Below are 17464 nucleotides of genomic sequence, written 5' to 3' on the forward strand. Positions count from 1 at the left end.
GCAATTACAAAACTGACTCCAAGATTAAAGGAGACTACCACTGTATTCCATTGTTTTTAAGAAGTGTTAAAAGGCAAACTCAAAGACACATTCAGAAAAACTAAGGCAGCAGAAGTACTTAGACACTCAGCATGCAGGTCTTGCACTGCACAGTGAATGGATACTTAAGTGGGTTTTATTTCTTTTTTAGGGCAGACTTGACCTTAATCCATCTTGAATTAGCTCATAATGCTTCCAGAAGGTCCTAAGTAGACCTCCCCAAGATGCTGCTGTACAAAATAACCACCACAGCTATTCCATACAGCATTTACAAGCAAAAGTGGAGGGAAATTTCATATGATGAAAATACAGCAATGACAACTGGTTTACAGTAAAATTTTCAATTATACACAATCAAGATTTGGAGTAAGCCAAATCATGCTTTACATGAGGATAGGAGTCACAAACTAAAAAGGAACTGTGGTGAAATGTTCCAGGATCTCACCCTCACAGCAGCAGTCAGAGGTCCAGCTCCTACCACATCAAAGAACCAGCAGTGGTACATTCTAGAAGATGATGAACACTCCAAGCCAACCTCTCAGTCCTAGGATTCAGTGTAAAATTACAGTTCCTAATGACAATTTTATTAGGCCTCACAAGTCATAGGACAGCAGAAGTTAAGCAGTAGTTCACTAAAATCACAGGAGTGATCAGGGAGACTGACATCCACCTACAGCTAGTTTCTTTGCAAGTAGAGAAGTTATGACAGGGCTTTGCCTTCAGCTTTCCTTGTTTCTTGTGTCAACAGACAGACAGGTACCCATGAATAGCGTTTTTCTATGGAACCTCATCAGCCAAGCTGGGCCAGGAAAATATAGAAACACACTCCCCTTGCATACCTTACATAACTTCCACATACAGATTCCAAGAAAGACCTCAGCAAAATGCTTTCTCACCTTACTTTTCAAAATCTTTGTAAATCTGCTCACTCCATTTGGCCTGAGATTTTTCTCTAAACTTTATTATTGAGTCCCTCTCCGTCACAACTTAATATCTTCCAGCCCTTGTCTTCTATTTCATCTTATTATGATTTCCAGTCCATAAGCACTGTCAGTTATTTGTCTCCCCTCAGCCTTGTTTCTCCTGTTCCTTCTTTTCCTTCCACTCTGGCAAAGTACTTTTGGGTTTCCTTTACACTTTTCAGTGTCCTCATAATGGGGTTGTGGGGATGTATATGTACATGCTGGGTATTTGCCTCCTTCTCTCCCTACCAGATTTTGAGCCTGACCCACCTGTGATACCAGTACCCATTCCTCCATCTACTGCAAGACAACACTAATGAAAACTGCCACCAGACCAATTCCCTCCACTACACTTTTCTACTCTGACACCTCGAAGAAGCCTTGGGATCTGACTTGGTTGGTCTGTGGTGAACCAAAAGACAGATCCTCAAACAGCTTCTGTGTGCAGCAACCAGGAGACAGCACATGGATGGGTGCATGCATGCCCACACCATGAATGCTAACACGAACAATTGTTTGAAAGAAGACAAAGTGTTTCTCCAGCTTAACTGAAGCCCACGCCTGCAATCCCAGCTACCTTTGACTCATTCCTCAAACCCTCCCCTCCTCCAGCTTCCATTTGTCTCTGCGCAGAATCTCAGCTGCTTGTAAGAAAATTACCAAGTGACATTACTTCCTCTACCTTTTCAACCTTCCCTTCCCCTCCTGCAATTCTTCCCATAACAGACACAAGCATGTTCCCAGTCCTTCTAAGCACTCCACCAGCCTCTATGATTTTTCCCTCTTTTCTATCAATTTCTATCCCTTGCCATTTGTTGGTAAACATGTGTACGCTCTTCTTCTCCCTCTCACAATACAAATATACATCAATTTCTTGTGTCTCTAAATTTCTCAGTGACTCTGGATCACGGTTTGGATGTCCAAGATGAGAAGAGGAAATGCATTGTCCCATATGTCCTTATTACCTCTAGCTCGCAAACTGTATATGAACTCTGGGCAGTCACTCTTCTTTTTCCGCTCCAGCATATCTTCCATCTCAACTACTACTGAATCTGCTCTACTTCTAGTGATCCCCTTGCTGGTCAAAACCCAGGACTAGTAGTCTTACTATTCTCATTAACTCTTTCTTAGCAAAGATACTAACATTTTTGATTATTTGATTGCTCTTCCCTTGCCTTCTGTGAATGGCTTCTACTTACCACTACCACTCTAACCAACCCCAAAGATGCTGAAAGAGACAACCAAGAAATTATGACCAACTTCTTGCATACTCTGCTGCCAGCCCTGAAGTTATCTAATGGGCCATGAGCCACACCTAACTACTCCCTCCCACCTATTGCTGCAAAACCTGGTGGGTTGAAGCACATTGATACAGCTGAAATTGTACCTTGTTTCAGGCAGTGCTTGAAGCAAGGCAAAGAGATGTGAATCTGGTTCCCAGAGCAGCAAGAGTAGAACTCAGAAGCCAGGTAATGGGGGAACTCGGAGTCCACAGCTGTTATATTTGCAGAGGCTGGCTCACAGCTCTCACTGATTTTGAGCTCTCAGAAACAAAACAGCTCCTGCTTGCCAGGGCTTCTGGATTACAGCCCACACTGAGCTCAACAGGAGAGTGTGTCAACCTACTGCTCAAGAAAGCAAAATACAGCTTCCTTTAGTAGCACGACATTGCATCTCTTGCTTAGTTCAAAACCAGCGCTGAGCTCCTACAGGCACTGGAGACCATTCTCACTTCAGCCACATTCCAGAGGTGATGGGTGCACTCATTTAAAAAAAACAACAAGGCATGGAGGGACACATGTGAGGTACGCCTTTGGATCCTGTTTATATTTTCTAGTGTACAGAATCTCCTGCTGTCTGCATTTACTTTTGAGTTCTGAGGCAAAGAGTTAAAAAGCTAATATGAACTCACCTAGTGCTCTTATCCTGACTAGAGCCTGTGTTTGCTACTGCACAAATGCTGTTTGGCTTCTCTGCTCAGTTTTTTTTCAAGAACTTCCCCATCTCATGCAAGACACTTAACATCTTCCACATTTTTAACAACCCAAAAGCACTGACAAATCCAGCCTTTATGTTTTGGGGAAAGTCTGAAGCCTAAATTTATTTCCTAGGCCCTGCCCTTGCCACAGGCATTTCTAAAACTCCTCCAGGTCCCACACAGGGGGCTACTTATAGCAGCTCATGTTAAGGTAAAATATCCAGGTAAGATAAACCCACAAGTCAAAACTAACTCCGAGAAAGCAAGCAAGTTGTTACTAACCCTGCCAAGATCTTCCCATACATCTTCCCCCACAATCAAGGAAAGCCAGCAGATCAGGAGCATAAAACCAACAGTACCAGCTGAGTAATGACACTATGTGGAGGAAAAACCACTACTGTAGAACCTAATAGCTAACACAACCTTTGATTTTAGGCATTAAGTGATAACAGATTGAGACTTTAATGCTCAATTACAAATAAAACATCCAATGGTACAAACCTATCTACCTGCAAAAGGGACCAGGAGATCATCACATGGCATTCTTACCAAATCCATTATTCAACACACAACTATGTTGCCATAGCAAAAACTTCTTCCATCTTTATGGCAAGGTAGCTATAAAAATGTCTATGAAAATATTCTATGCTGGGTGCAGCAAATCTGTCTTAGGATTTGCTTTGTGGTGTTGGGTCCCTCCCTGCCCCATAAAACACATCAGTGAAAATCATGACTAATCTCTTCAAAGATGACAGCCAAATGTGGCAGGCCACTGAGGATTCCTACCCCTCTGCACAGCACGGGTTCCTGCCTCCCCTCTGCGCTCTGGAACATGGGTAATTTTTTTATTTTTTCCCCTTTTAAGAGGAGGCAGCAAGCTCTGGGAAAATACTTTTATGGCTAAGTGAGTTTTACCACCCACAAAGAGACAGGTCCCCAAGGGGCCTCACCGCCCACAAATGATGAGCACTTCTGCAAAGCCTTACCCATTCTGATATAATGATATCTAGAAATTCATCTCTTTAACAATGCACACAAAAGGAATCAGCCTGCACCCTTCACTTTTAAGAACATGATCACTTCTCTCCAATGCCTTTCTGAATCTCAAAAGCAGCTTTAGATTCACAGCCACCAATACAAAGAAAGGCTTACTGGGACAGTTTGCATGAGAAAACACATTATACAAGCTTTCTCAGAGGCAGTGCTTGCTTCCAGTCCTGCAGCACTTGTGACATGAGGCAAATGGCTGGAAGAACCTCTCCAGCAAAGGGACCCCTGAAGACACCCTATGAAAACTCCTGTACATGTACCAGGAACTTTGAGACCAGTACTACGATCATAAATTTTCCTTTGAGACTAGGCAATAATTTTGCTAGTTTAAACCCCCCATCTACTGGAAAAAAACCTGTTTCAGCAATCAGTTACCTCAAGGCAAATGGTGAACTTTATGTGGCAGAACTTCAAGAAATTAAAAACTGCCAACACCATTGCTCAAGTATCGCTTTTTCTTCCAAGCTAAATTGTTCTGGTATCAGGTTCTGCATCTTTCTATGCCTTTTGTCTATTGTATTAAAGGGTGCTCTATCAGACATCTTTCCCCCACAGCTATATCTAGACCAATCAAGTAACAACTACCTACTACTTCTTTGATTAGCTAAGTACATGAAGCTTATGTCATTCTATAGCTGAAGTTTTCCTCAGCTGATTCTTCCTTCAGCTATACTAAGTCCTTCTGAAATGTAGACACAAAGAGTTGCACGTTGACTTGAACATCATCTGGAATGATGTCAATAAGACTATATAAAAAAGATAACAGTAGCTTCATACTCCCTGATATTGCCTGCCTACATAAAGTTGTAGAGCTGTAGCATCATGACAGGAATTCATATTCTATGCGTTCACCCACAGCTCCCCAAAGCCATTTGCAAAGTCGCTACATTGCCCAAAACAAGACGTCACAAACTGCAAATAGGATATACATTACCGGTCCCAAAGTACCTTATCTCACTCTGGGCTGTAATAATAGTCACAATGGTATCATTGCTTGGATCACCACTGGGAACAAAGCAACAGCAGGAAAGACTGGCCCTCCAAGCAAATAGATTTTGACTGCCACTCTAACATTCCATATTTTACTATCTACAGTCAGAAGTGGATTGACCCCAGATCCCAAACACCTTCTTTGAAAGGTCAACAGCAATTAAGAGAGCTTAACTGCTGGTTTGTTCACATACATCTCTCCAGTCAAACTTGGATATCTCCGAAGATAAGAGACCCCATAATCTCCACATACAAATGGTTCCAGAATTTGACCACTCTCACAGAAAGAAAAAATTTTCTTCAAATGGAATTTCAATATGTGTCCATTGCCTTTTGTCCTTTCACTGGGCATCCCTGAAAAGAGTCTGGCTTTCTTCATTCCCTCAGTTATTTATACATATTGACAAGATGCAGTCCAAACCCTCTCTTCCTAAGGCTGAAGAGTTCCAGGCTGAATCTCTCTCAACCTATTTTCTCAAGTCAGTCTGTAAACCCTTACTCATCTTTGCGGCCCTTCACTGCACTTACTCCATGTCCATGCCTTTCTTGCACTGGGGTCCAGAACTGGACTAAGTACTACAAATGTGGCCTTAGCAGGTCTGAAGAAAAGGATCACCTCCCTCAGTCTGCTGGCAATGCTCTTCCTAATTCAACACAGTACACTGCTGGCCTTAATTTCTGAAGGGTGCGTTTGCTGGCCCATGTTCAAGTTGCTGTCCACAGAACCCCCAGGTCATTCACTGCACAGCTCCTTTCCAGACAGTAAGTCCACAGCCTGTACTGGTGCATGGGGTCATTCTCCCCCAGGTGCAGGACTTGGTATCTCTCTTCACTGAACTTAATGAGATTTGCTGGTCCATTTCCCAGTCTATGAAAGCCCCACTGAACAGCAGCATAACTTTCAGGTTCATCCTCTACTTCTCCCAGTTTTGCTGAGAGTGTACTCTGATCCCTCATCCAAGTGATGAATGAAGATCTCCTCTTCTAGATAACATCCTTTCTGCCATCAGAGCAGGATGTAGCCTGCCTAATTTTAGGCATCTAAGTAACCCACAGCAGAAAAGTACTCTTCCAAAACTCCCTATCTAATCAGTGTTAGATATATTGTCAGCTCCACAGAATATTCAGAGCACCTCCTTTCAGCTCACTGCAGGTGATGAATCCTCAGAGCAGAGGTATTTTTTTCTTCTGCTAACTACACAGGAAGCTTGGCCTCCCAAGTCAGATGACCCCAAAATTACAGTGTAAATACCTCCCATAGTGCACATAGCTGCGGATTCTTATTTCCAGTTGACTCATAGTTCTCCCAATTAACACATTCTCAGACTTAGCAGATTGTGATAATCTATGGCTTGAGTTACAAAAGCATAAAGGAAAGACAAGAACAAAAAGGACTGAGCAATAGTAGGCTTTAAAGTGCTAATAGTATGATTTTGACTCTAGCTACCCTTTACTGTGCAATATTTAAGAGACTCATGGAAAATCTCCACTTGTCAGGTGTGCAGGTTCTTCGCATACAAAAACATTGATACATAAAATCTGTTTCAGAAATTAAACTGATTTTGGAATCACTCAAGCGTTAGAGTACTCTAGTCTCTGGAACCAAATAGGGGATAATATTTTACAAGGGTTGTGATGAAAGTTCATTCCATCTGCCCCACAATCTCTAGTGTTTTGTACTCTTAATGTCTCAACCAAAGAATTCAAAATGTACCTGTTCACAGATGTAAACAGAGAACTCTATGTGACCACAGAGCAGGTCTGCTGCTAAGTGGAAGACGTAAGTGAACAGTGACACAGAGCAAGCAGGGCATAATAAGCAGACAGTCAGAGTAAAGTTATTCCATACAGAAAGTACCCCGACACCTTCTGGCTGTTTGTGCTTTTTGTGTATGACAGTGTAAGCAGGAGCGGACAGCAAAATAAGGATGAGTAACTGCTCAGACTCTCAATGCAAAATTTGGTATTTTGAATGGGAGGGAAAGGCTAACTGGAAACAACACACACAAAATCTTCCATCACATAAATGCATATGTTAATGGCTTTCTCTTAACACCACCTATCACCCACTTTCAGGAGACATCTAGATACACAGATAGATACTAAATCCCGTTTAGCTCAGAGGAGTATTTATCTACATCAAAATGAATGCCAACAGCTTTGGAACATTTTTGGGGGTCTCTGCACCGGACTAGCATTTCAGAAGAGATTGCCTGTAGGTCATACAAAGGCTAATTGCATCAACTACCTATCAGCCTTCACTGTGCCAAGGTACAACATCCAGGATGACACAGATTACAGCACCAGAAAAGAGGCAGCTGGACTGCCAATTAAAGCACAGAGCCGGAAAAAACAAACTCACTGGTGTCCTGCAATATAGGGAAAAATTACTTAAGTACTAGAAAGATGGACCTGCTAAGGAAGAATGTAGCATCTGTGGATCAGCTATCTGATCCCAGTGTCACCACAAAGTTGTGTATTAAGAGTTGTTTTCTACACTTGTTTTTTTAAGCGTTGACAAACTGTCCTCCATCTTCTGGGAGACGGATTTAATTTGAAGAATGTGTGATAAGAAGTTCACCTTCTGACCATAATCATGATGATGTAAAATCCTGTAGCCACAGCTACAGAATCCATGAACTGGGAGTCAAGAAGGGATCTAATACTACGAGAAAGTTAACTCACAGTACATGACTTTATTCTGCACATAGGACACTGAACTATCAGGAGATTTTATCTGAGATACTCTACTGTAATTGAGCAGCAACATTAAAAACTTTCATGGTTGAAGGCTGATCTAGGAAAACACCAGCTAGTGAGAGACAAAGACAGATAAGAGCTGAGGTGCTGCAATAAACCTTTGTGAAAGCTCAAGGGCTGCAAGTGTGTTTTTAGAATACATGAAGCAAATTTTTAAGTGAACACTTAGACAAGAGGATGGCATGCAACTGAAGTCTTTGCCACATTTCCAAAATCCTACCACAAAATCTTCAAAAGCTCAAGTACTATGTTGAAGAAACCAACAACTCTGAGGATACCTCTCACCAGTCCCATGAAGGAACATTCCATCATTCCCTCCTGTAAGAAGTTCATTCATTTGCAATTCAGTCATACAGCCTCTTTTTTTCCTTACATTTCTTCATGAAAGGCTGCACTTTCACAGAAATTATAAACTGTTCTCAAGTCTGTGATGAAGGTGACAGGTATCTATAGCTCTCAAGTCACAGAAGAATCTGAGGCATACTTTAAGCCTCTTATATCATTTAGTGTCCACTGACGTAGACCACAGAAAGACCATAAAGTTACCCAAAGCTTCACATCTTTCCATATTTAGCAGTACCAAATAGACTTATAAAAGAAACAAGCAGCATAGAAAGCCACACAGCTATGTTCATTGATTCTATTATTCTACAGAACTCTCTACTGTGAAAAGCAGGATTAGATCAGGACACAAATTCATACAGCTGTCTCGGATGAAAAGGCAGAAGCAAGCCAATATCAATAAGCCAGCGATAGACAGCTAAAGATACAGATTCAGAATAACACTCAAATCTCAGGGAACTGTACAGAAAATACATAACTACTAATACTGAGAAAAACATGAGTACATCAGAGACAACTGGCAATCAGTCTTCCTACCAACTTTTGCTGGCTTTCTGGAGCTCTCAAGTTATCTTTGTCTTACCCTGCCCAGCTGTGCATCACTACAAGCACATGTGAGGGATGGGAGCATCTCAGAACAGAATTAACAGCATACTGTACATGACAGAACAGGATTAGGTCAAGATGACTTGAGCCACAGGAGGCAATCACACCTGAAATGCCAGAGGAACTGGAGATCTGCCTTCAGCATGGTTTTGAAGGCAAAGAAGCCTTTTATCATGATCACTTCTATCATTAGAGCAGAAGTGAAAGCTTACTGTAGGGCTAACTCAACTTGCAATGGCAACCAAAAGTCTATGCAGCTGCATGTACCACAGGCTCAATGATATCCATTTAGCTGGCTTTAGGTTAGAGCCATTCACTTGTGAACAACAGCCCTAAATACAGCTAGAGTGATTAATAGATTTGGAATGTGCATCAGGAGGCACCTTAACTAGTGCATGTCACTGGTGAGAGGCCATGATCATAATTCTTATTAGGAGAACTATCACATGCTCAATCACATCCTTCCTGCCCCAGAAGGATGACATTACCCATCTTAGCTAATTTTCACCACAAGGAAACTTCATACACTCTAACAATTGTGTGTTAGCAGTTGCTGGCTGAAGAATAGAAATTCACCAGAAGACACGTGACTTTGAATTCTCCCAGGAAGTAAAGCTCTGAAGAACAGCATAGCTTATAGGATTTTGGGAAAACAACAGCCAGACTTCACACTTCGAAATTCTAGACTCCCATTAAATGGATCAACTGATTCTTAGCTTCATCAATAGCCTCAGCCCCACCCCAGTGTAAGAAGGCTACAGACAGCTTGCTTTGGCAACGCCGGCAGAGATATCAAAAGCTGAACCATTATTGCTCTTGTGGCAGGCTATACCCTGAATAGGTGTGGGATATGGAAAAATCTGTAATCAAGCTCATTCTTTGACTACATGTAAGTGTTCAGTCTTTGGTCTGAATTTGTTACCCTGAGATAGCAACGAAATAATTCAGAAACTGTAAATGTAGAATTTGTATCACTCAAACCTTAAGCCCTGCGGAATCTGGATCTCTCCACAAGGTAGAAGACTCAGAGCAACTGTGCTGGATTGTGTTTAAACAGATAAAAGACTGGTGGCAAAGCCAGAACAGATAAACATAACCTACGACCACACAAGGAAAAATATTTTGTTTGTTGAGATACACATAAGTGAATAGAAGCCTATTAAAACAAAGTGAGGCAAGACAGAAGCATTTCACAAAGCTAGGTAACTCCACCATAAACTTTCATCTGTACGTCGCCTAATGAGTAACAGAAATGCCAACAAAATGGTATTTGTGTCAATTTTTAAAGCTTTCTGCAAAGTTCCTTGGGAAACGCTGATTCTCTTCTTCCCCTAAGCTTCCACTGAACTGAAACTAAAGCCTTCTTTGTTTCACTGTACTATTAGCATGTCTCTGTCCATCCCAAAGCAGTCAATTACTACAAAGCCTGAGGCAAAAGTTCACAGAGGGGAACAAGAGGTCACAAGCACTTCAGTGGCAATGATGCAGACCTTTTCTTTTGAATATATCTATGGATTTTAAGAAAGATATTAAAATTGACATCCTGGTCTGTGCTACCAGATGCCAAAAGATATCTGTAACTTGCCCATCACCACAGTGTCCTGCTTCCCAATGCAACTTAGGACAAAGAGAAATTTATTTAAAAAAACAAACAAAAAGACCAAACCAAAACCAACAAATAAATGAACCAAAGAAACAAACAAACAACAAACCTAAACAAAACAGTGGGCAGAAATACTCAGCTTACAGAAACATTTCAAAAAAGCAGTAAGAGGTAGTAAACACAATACTGAGCTGTGTGTTCCTTGGACGTATTAACGCTGCTGAGCTTTGCAGCAGTACTAACTCCCACTAGAAAAGGTGTAATCTCATCCCCCAGAACATCTTTTTGGTATCTCCTGGGAAGTGTAGAAGGGAAAAAGACATTCAAAAAAAGAAGGAAAAAGAAAACCAAACCAAAAATCAAACCCCCACTCTGTTGGCCCACAAATGGCAGAGAACCCAAGAGACTCTTAAGACTGAAATGGCCCCAAGATGCAGTATTCCACCTACATTGCCACATGCAATCAATCAGCCATATGAAGTGAGAAACCAAAATATATTTACTGCTTTCATCATCACTTTAGCAACCAACCACTTCAACTAGCTTTCACTGTATGGATGTTTCCTTGGAGACCACAACTCCATCACTTAGGGCAGTTCACCAAGGAGAGGAGAGTGCAGAGGGTGGCTTGCAGCCCACACTACCAAGAGCCTTAAAAAAGCTGCCAAATGAACTCTCAGGCTTCTTGATGAGTCTTGAAATACAGGGGAATATGGAAGATTGAAAAATATGCTAGTGTTATACCAGTATTTTAAAAGGTTGAAATAGGATGAGACTGTCAGTCTTGTCAACCTGACATTGATTCCAGACAAAATAATGAAAAAGCTGATATAAGACTCAGTTAATAAAGGATTAAAGGAGGACAGTGTAATTACTGCCAATCAATGCAGACTTTACAGAAAAATATAACTTGTCAAACTACCAACACTTTTTGGTGTGATTACAAGTTTCAATGCTAAAGGTAACAATGTTGATGTAATATATTTTCACATGGTGTTTTACTTGGTGCCAGAAAGCACAGTGATGCAGCATTCTGTATCAGCAGAGAGATCTGAACTGCATCAGCAGATAATGAGGCAGGCAGGTGCTACTGGGGTGAGTTGCTCTTCCAGTGCTCCATGCAAATCAGGCTGCTGGCATGGAGATCTCCCTGTCTATCATGTTGACTGGTATCTCTTCATTCTCCCCCTGGGCTCCCACCTACTCTACCCATCTGTTGCCACCATTCCCATGCTTCGCCGGGAAGTGCCTCGGCACAAGGATGGCCACCAGTCCCGACTAGTACAAAGGGCTCTGATTTGACCTAAGGTCTGCCTGGCATGTTAGTCATTTTGCCCAACCCACTGCATTGCTGGACTAGTCCATCTGCAGAGACAACCTGTAATTTTTAGGGGTTCATTAAACTTGACTGTAAAGATTTAGTCTCAAGGCAGTCCTCCCTAGAGTGCAGTGATTGTCTGTGTAACACTTGCGTGAGAATGACACTTTAACAACAGAAAGCTGTTCACATTAAGCAGAAAGCTGAAAGTAAATGGACAGAACTTGACAGCAAGAGCTCTGACATTAAGAAATTTAGTCAGCACACCACAGTAATTCACACACTAAGATCTCCATCTGCTCCTTTGATTTCCTCTCAGCATATAGCAGTAAATGGGGCAGTGGACAGGAGCAGAAGGACAATTGGATGTATTTTCCCAAACAGCAGCTCTCAGTCTTACTTGATCACAGGAGTCTACTGTCAGTTTTTAGAAAACTGTCAAGTTAGCAAGGCAGGTTTTTTTGGTATCTCTTCTCAAATGATGTAGAGGTTACATAAGAAATACATTTGGCATTTTTGCATTTAAACATAATTCAAAAATGACAGTCTGGATACATGGTAGAATGAAGCAATTCAAAGCATTCAAGCTTAGATTAGCCTTTGTTAATGGGAAAATAGATGATTTTTTCCTCAGCCAAGGGTGTTAACCTCACCCATAACTACTAGGCCAGGGTTAAAGTACTTTTGAGTTTGAATAGAGGTTTTTCAGCATGATACTGAAGAAAGAGCTACCACAAGCCTTGGCACAGGCTAAATATAAAGGAAAGTATACTATCAGCACTGTAACTTTCAATGGCTCTGAAATACAATACTGAAAATTACAATGCTGCTGACCAACATAACGGGTATAAGAAATTCTCTGGGTATTCCACAATTGCAACCTCATCTTCTAGTTCTTGCCTGTCATGCCTCCACCTAATATTTGCAATTTCAACTCTCCTTTTTCCCGCAACATATGAACAAGTTTTTGAGCTTGGATGTATAAAAGCATTTTGAAAGCTGAAAGCATGGGTAAAATAAACCAAATACTAAACCAACATAACACAAGCAGTTAATGCATTTGAAGAATAAATTTTATATTTAGGTCAATGAAAGCATTTACTGTGGAGTCCCAGCCATTCCTACTGTGAGGTTCCACAACACTGCCAGAGTGAACAAACCTTGCCTTATGAAGGCTAAGCACAGCATCACACAGAAAAGACTGATCTTGATTTTTGAAACTTCCATGATTACAGTTTCTGTCTTTGTTATTCTTGGCAGATGTGCAAGAAACAGCAAGCATATGTGTTTTGGAGCTCAAATTCCCCAAAAAGCATAGATGAAAAAGCCAGGCTATTTCCCAGCCACAGTGGAACAGGCAAACTCCAAGGAGGCCTGGAGGAGGATGAAGGCAGGTGTTTCCAGCAAAGCTGGGCGACACAAGAGTTCTGCAGTGTTGCCTGGCAGCAAGTAATTATCTGCCAGTGTGCTGGTTCCACGTGCCAACAGCCAAAGCCCACACAGGCAGCAAGCACAAGCAAGTACATGTGTCAGCTAACACTATAGGTTAGTTCCGCTGTTTCCTAAGGGATACAAGCACAGGTCCTTTGAATGAGACTTTCGCTGAGTTCTTACGACTCAACGGCACTGGGAACCACTCAGCCCAAAATGTCCAGGGAGAGAGAAGTCTGGAAGATGATGGAAATCTATTATCAAAGACAAGACCACTGCCATATTAAACCAGCACTGCAAAACCAGCAACAGTTCTACCCCAAAATTATTGGGAAATCTCCAGTAAAAACAGGTTAGATAAATCCTGTCAAAAATGGCTTAGGCATAGTTGATTGTGCCTTAGGATAAGATAAAGAGTCATGCAGCCTCTTGAAAAACCTTTCAGCACTCCTTTCAGTGATGGTCCTAAAGGAAGGAGAAAAACCACATCCCAACCTACCTGTCCATACATCATCTCTTGTTCTTCCCCAAGCTCCAAAATTACTCCCCCACACCGGGGTTAATTACAGAGCAACTCACACCCAGCCAAAAAAGACTCACCCTCAAGATATGTGTCATCTATAACCATCTCATTCATGAGCTGCCAGACTGCCATACTCCTCCTCCTCTTTCCCCCACCTCCCTTTCCACCTCCGCTTGCCCTCTAAGGCTCCCAAATGCCTGTGTGCTGTATGTGGTGGCAGCTGAGTTTCTTAATATGCGCTTATTAAGATCCTAATTGAATCCCACATTGCCTTGTGTGCGTCTTCCTAGCCGGAACATGAACAAGGCACCCTATAATTCAATTAGAAGGACCTGCAGCAAGCTGATCATTAGTCTGTCAGGTTGTTTAAAAAAAGACATCTGGGAAAAGGGAAAGAAGTTAAATAAAGGGAGAATTGTTAATACCCGTCCCCAATTCATGCAGACACTTCCACACATACCTGAAGCATGGAATCTGCAATGCTCAAGCACTTGAATGACAGCTTACTACACCAATCCAAAAGTCCTTTCTCTTGCTTCAGACAACTTAAATAGAACCTCAAGAGGTGGAATTAATTTTCCTTATCAATCCTTCTCTGTTCAGATTCATGAGAAAATACCACTAATATACATGACTACTGCAAACAAGGAAATCTCATTACCTGCCAAGACCCTGTTGACAGAGGAATGGGTGGCTAAGCCAGGCTGTCCTCGTTCATGGAAAATCCCAGCATAAGGCAAGTACTCTGGCAGCAAGAAGCGTCTGCAAAACAAAGAGAGTAAAACATGGAGAAAGCCATCCTGTGTACTACAGCCCTGAAGAGCCACTGCAATTGCTTTGAGGAAATATGACTACATTCCAGCAGACTACAGTAGAGGGAAGGCTGGAATCCTCTGCTTAGCCAACCACTTCCCTGCTTCAAACAAAAAGTAAATTACAGATTAGATCCTCCTCTGATCAACGTGGCTGCAAAGATCAGCATTAAACAAATCCTCTACCTCCCACAATAGTTTCCTCATCTCAAACCAGCACATTGTGCTGAGAGTCTCTGATAAGATTCTTTTCTCCTCCTATTCTGCCTTCACACTGTGACCTCAACGTGTATGTAAAAAGCACTAAGACCATGCTATCTTTCAAACATCACAGGATGAGCAGCTCATACTAACATGCCATCCTGGGAGTCCCAGAAAATGCAAACCATGGATAAAGAAGCCCTGTCCAAGAAAAGGAATCCACCTGAAAGAACCAGAGAGCTGTACTGCTGGTACCTCCAGGATTTCCACACCTTTTGCTCTTACCCATAGATGCCTTACCTCGGGACAAAGCGCCCCAGCGACGGTGCAGACATGCGGGCATTCCGGGGAGCTCGGTGCCTGGATCGGTCTCCATTGTCCCTTCAGCAAAAGAAAGAAAATTACTGTACATTAAAAATACTATGTAATAAAAGTATTTTCCAAGAAAACAAAACACCAGTGACACCACCTAGTCAACCTGAGTATGCTACAGAGATTCAACGATTCTTATGCTTCCAATGTCCCAAATTCACACAAGTAACTGTACCAAATCCTCTGCCTGTTTTATGTGAGGGTAACCTTAAAGTTCACTTTCTTCATTGTTTGACAGTGTCTCAAAAGTATCAACAAAACCACAGAGAGTCAATGAATCAATGTCAGCACCTGAGGAAATTAAAGAAAAACATCAGAATTTTGACCAGGAAAGCAAAAGGCAAGCTCACCCCAGTCCTCAGAAGAACCTGCTGTTAGTCAAAGAGATGTGTTAAAGTTCACATTTTCAATCCCAGGAGTGCAGGCAAAAAAGCATAATCTGCAAACTATTCTTTTGTGTTCCTTCCCTGAAGGTCCAGTTTAAGTGCCACCAGATCTTAAAACTATCTCACTTTTGTTAAGCTCTTCCAGTTAAATCAGAAGTGTTAGGTGGTGTCAGACAAAATTGCATCTCCTTAACAACATCTCATTCTGTTTCACAATAACAATTCTGTTTCTGGGCCTTGAGGAACAAGGCAAAGGGTCTAGCATCTATTGTCCTACAGCAGACACAGGAAGGCACTTCCCCAGCAATGCAACACTGAACAGGCTTTCACGGAGAGGCTGCAGAGCTGCTATCCTTGTAAGTCTCAACACAGGAGCTAGACAAACTCACGAGTGGCCCAGTCTGATTTTGGTAATGACACCTGTACAACGAGCAGGAGATCAAAGTGGAGGACCTTCAGAATCCCCATCACACACAATTCGTGATATTGCATTCCTAGGCCATAAGGGGTCTTGTAATTATACAGCACTAAAAAACTGCAAGGAAAATAATGAGACTCCATTAGTGACTCTGGAGTTCTGAAAGAGACCTTAACAGTGCTTTCTTCTCTGTTCAGAAACTAACTCTCTGTATGACCTTGCACCAGTAACAAGTCTGCTCTCCATGGATTCCAAATCCCCATCTGTAACTGCAGCCCTGTCTCCTTCCCAAGCAGTTGCAGGGAGAATATTACTTGCAGAGCCTTGAAATCACTAGGAAACAACATATTCCTTATGCGATGCACTAGCAGCACATTTCTAACCCACTCCAGCAAGCTGTGCATTTCATAATTTTTCTTCGTTTTGCTTTTGTGAAGTCAGTGAGCAAGAAACGTGGGCTGAGAAGAAAGTCTATTACGTGGCTGTTTCCCACACACTTGAGGAACCCAGGAACACAAAAGCAGAGGTTCTTCTGCAAAGCTCGTTAGTGTTTCAAGCTATTTCACCAAAACCAAATCTGAATCCAAGCTCAAAGCTTCCATTTCTCCTCCCACTGTAGATGCAGCATTTGCAGTTCACAGCCAAAGCAGTACCTCACCCTCAGGATTTTGTGTAACCAGCAGGGTTCCTGAGATCAGAAATGTAAAAGCTACTGCTGTTCTTTTATCACAGGCCTCCAGCCTATTAAGATGGAGATCAATAACAGAAGGAATCCTGCAAACTTGAGTGCTGACATATCAACTTTTGTTGCTAAAGAGAAAAGACCAAAGGAAAAATTGTCATGTTCCAGATCTTACCACACACAGTAAGAGCTAGCAGAAGACAAGAAACACTCTTTAAAAACCTCCATGTAGCAGCTTTTGAAACGATACTTATATGCAACCCTGTGAGAAAAGCAACAAAACCGCTTTCAGGCTTTGTATTTACTTTGGACATTTACTAGAATTGGAAGATACTTTTGAAATGGACAAATATCAGCAAGAGCAACAACAGCAGGACTACACTCTACAGAACTCTCCAGTTAAAGAGAATCTCAGCAGCAGGTTTCAAAAGGAATGAGAAATTAGCTCCAGCAAACATAAGGAGATAAAAGGGCAAAGTCTACAGACTAAATCAAGAGACCTAGAGGAACTAATTGTTCAAGTTTTTTTAATTGCCACTAGCCACAGGTCTTAGCATCCACAAAAACACTTTCAAACACATCTTCTAACCAAGGTGACTTTCTGATGTGAGAAGTCCATCCTGTACCTCCCTATGTATTTACTGTGCACACAATCTCCTGACAATATGGGAAAATGCCTAAAAGAGAAAAATAAAGACTAGGATTTTTTTCAGTTTTCACCATGACAGAGACAGCCTCTACTAATGCAAAAGACAGACATATTTTTAACATCCCTTTAAAAAAAAAAAACAAACCCACATCCCAATGGCCACCTGTCCTATAACTCAAGACTGTAGGGAGTAAGAAACAGTGGTTATCCTTCAAGAATGCTAGAATTCCTATTTACTGTAAGTAGAAGTGTAAGATACTCTCCCCTGGGGTAAAGAAGAATATTACTAAACATTACTCTGAATTACTAATTTATTGAGTCATTTATATCTAAACTCCCATG

At 41.7% G+C, this 17464-nt stretch overlaps 1 protein-coding gene across 1 annotated transcript in view; it reads right to left on the reverse strand.

The window, feature by feature from the left end:
- The window catches only part of AMBRA1 (autophagy and beclin 1 regulator 1), a 116814-nt gene that overhangs the window by 62445 nt on the left and 36905 nt on the right, over positions 1–17464 (reverse strand). The window contains 2 exon segments of the mRNA XM_005419436.2: positions 14264–14364; positions 14916–14996. Coding sequence (XP_005419493.1) covers positions 14264–14364; positions 14916–14996 — 182 coding nt within the window.

This window comes from Geospiza fortis, unplaced genomic scaffold (assembly GCF_000277835.1).
Source record: "Geospiza fortis unplaced genomic scaffold, GeoFor_1.0 scaffold66, whole genome shotgun sequence".
NCBI classification, from domain to species: domain Eukaryota; kingdom Metazoa; phylum Chordata; class Aves; order Passeriformes; family Thraupidae; genus Geospiza; species Geospiza fortis.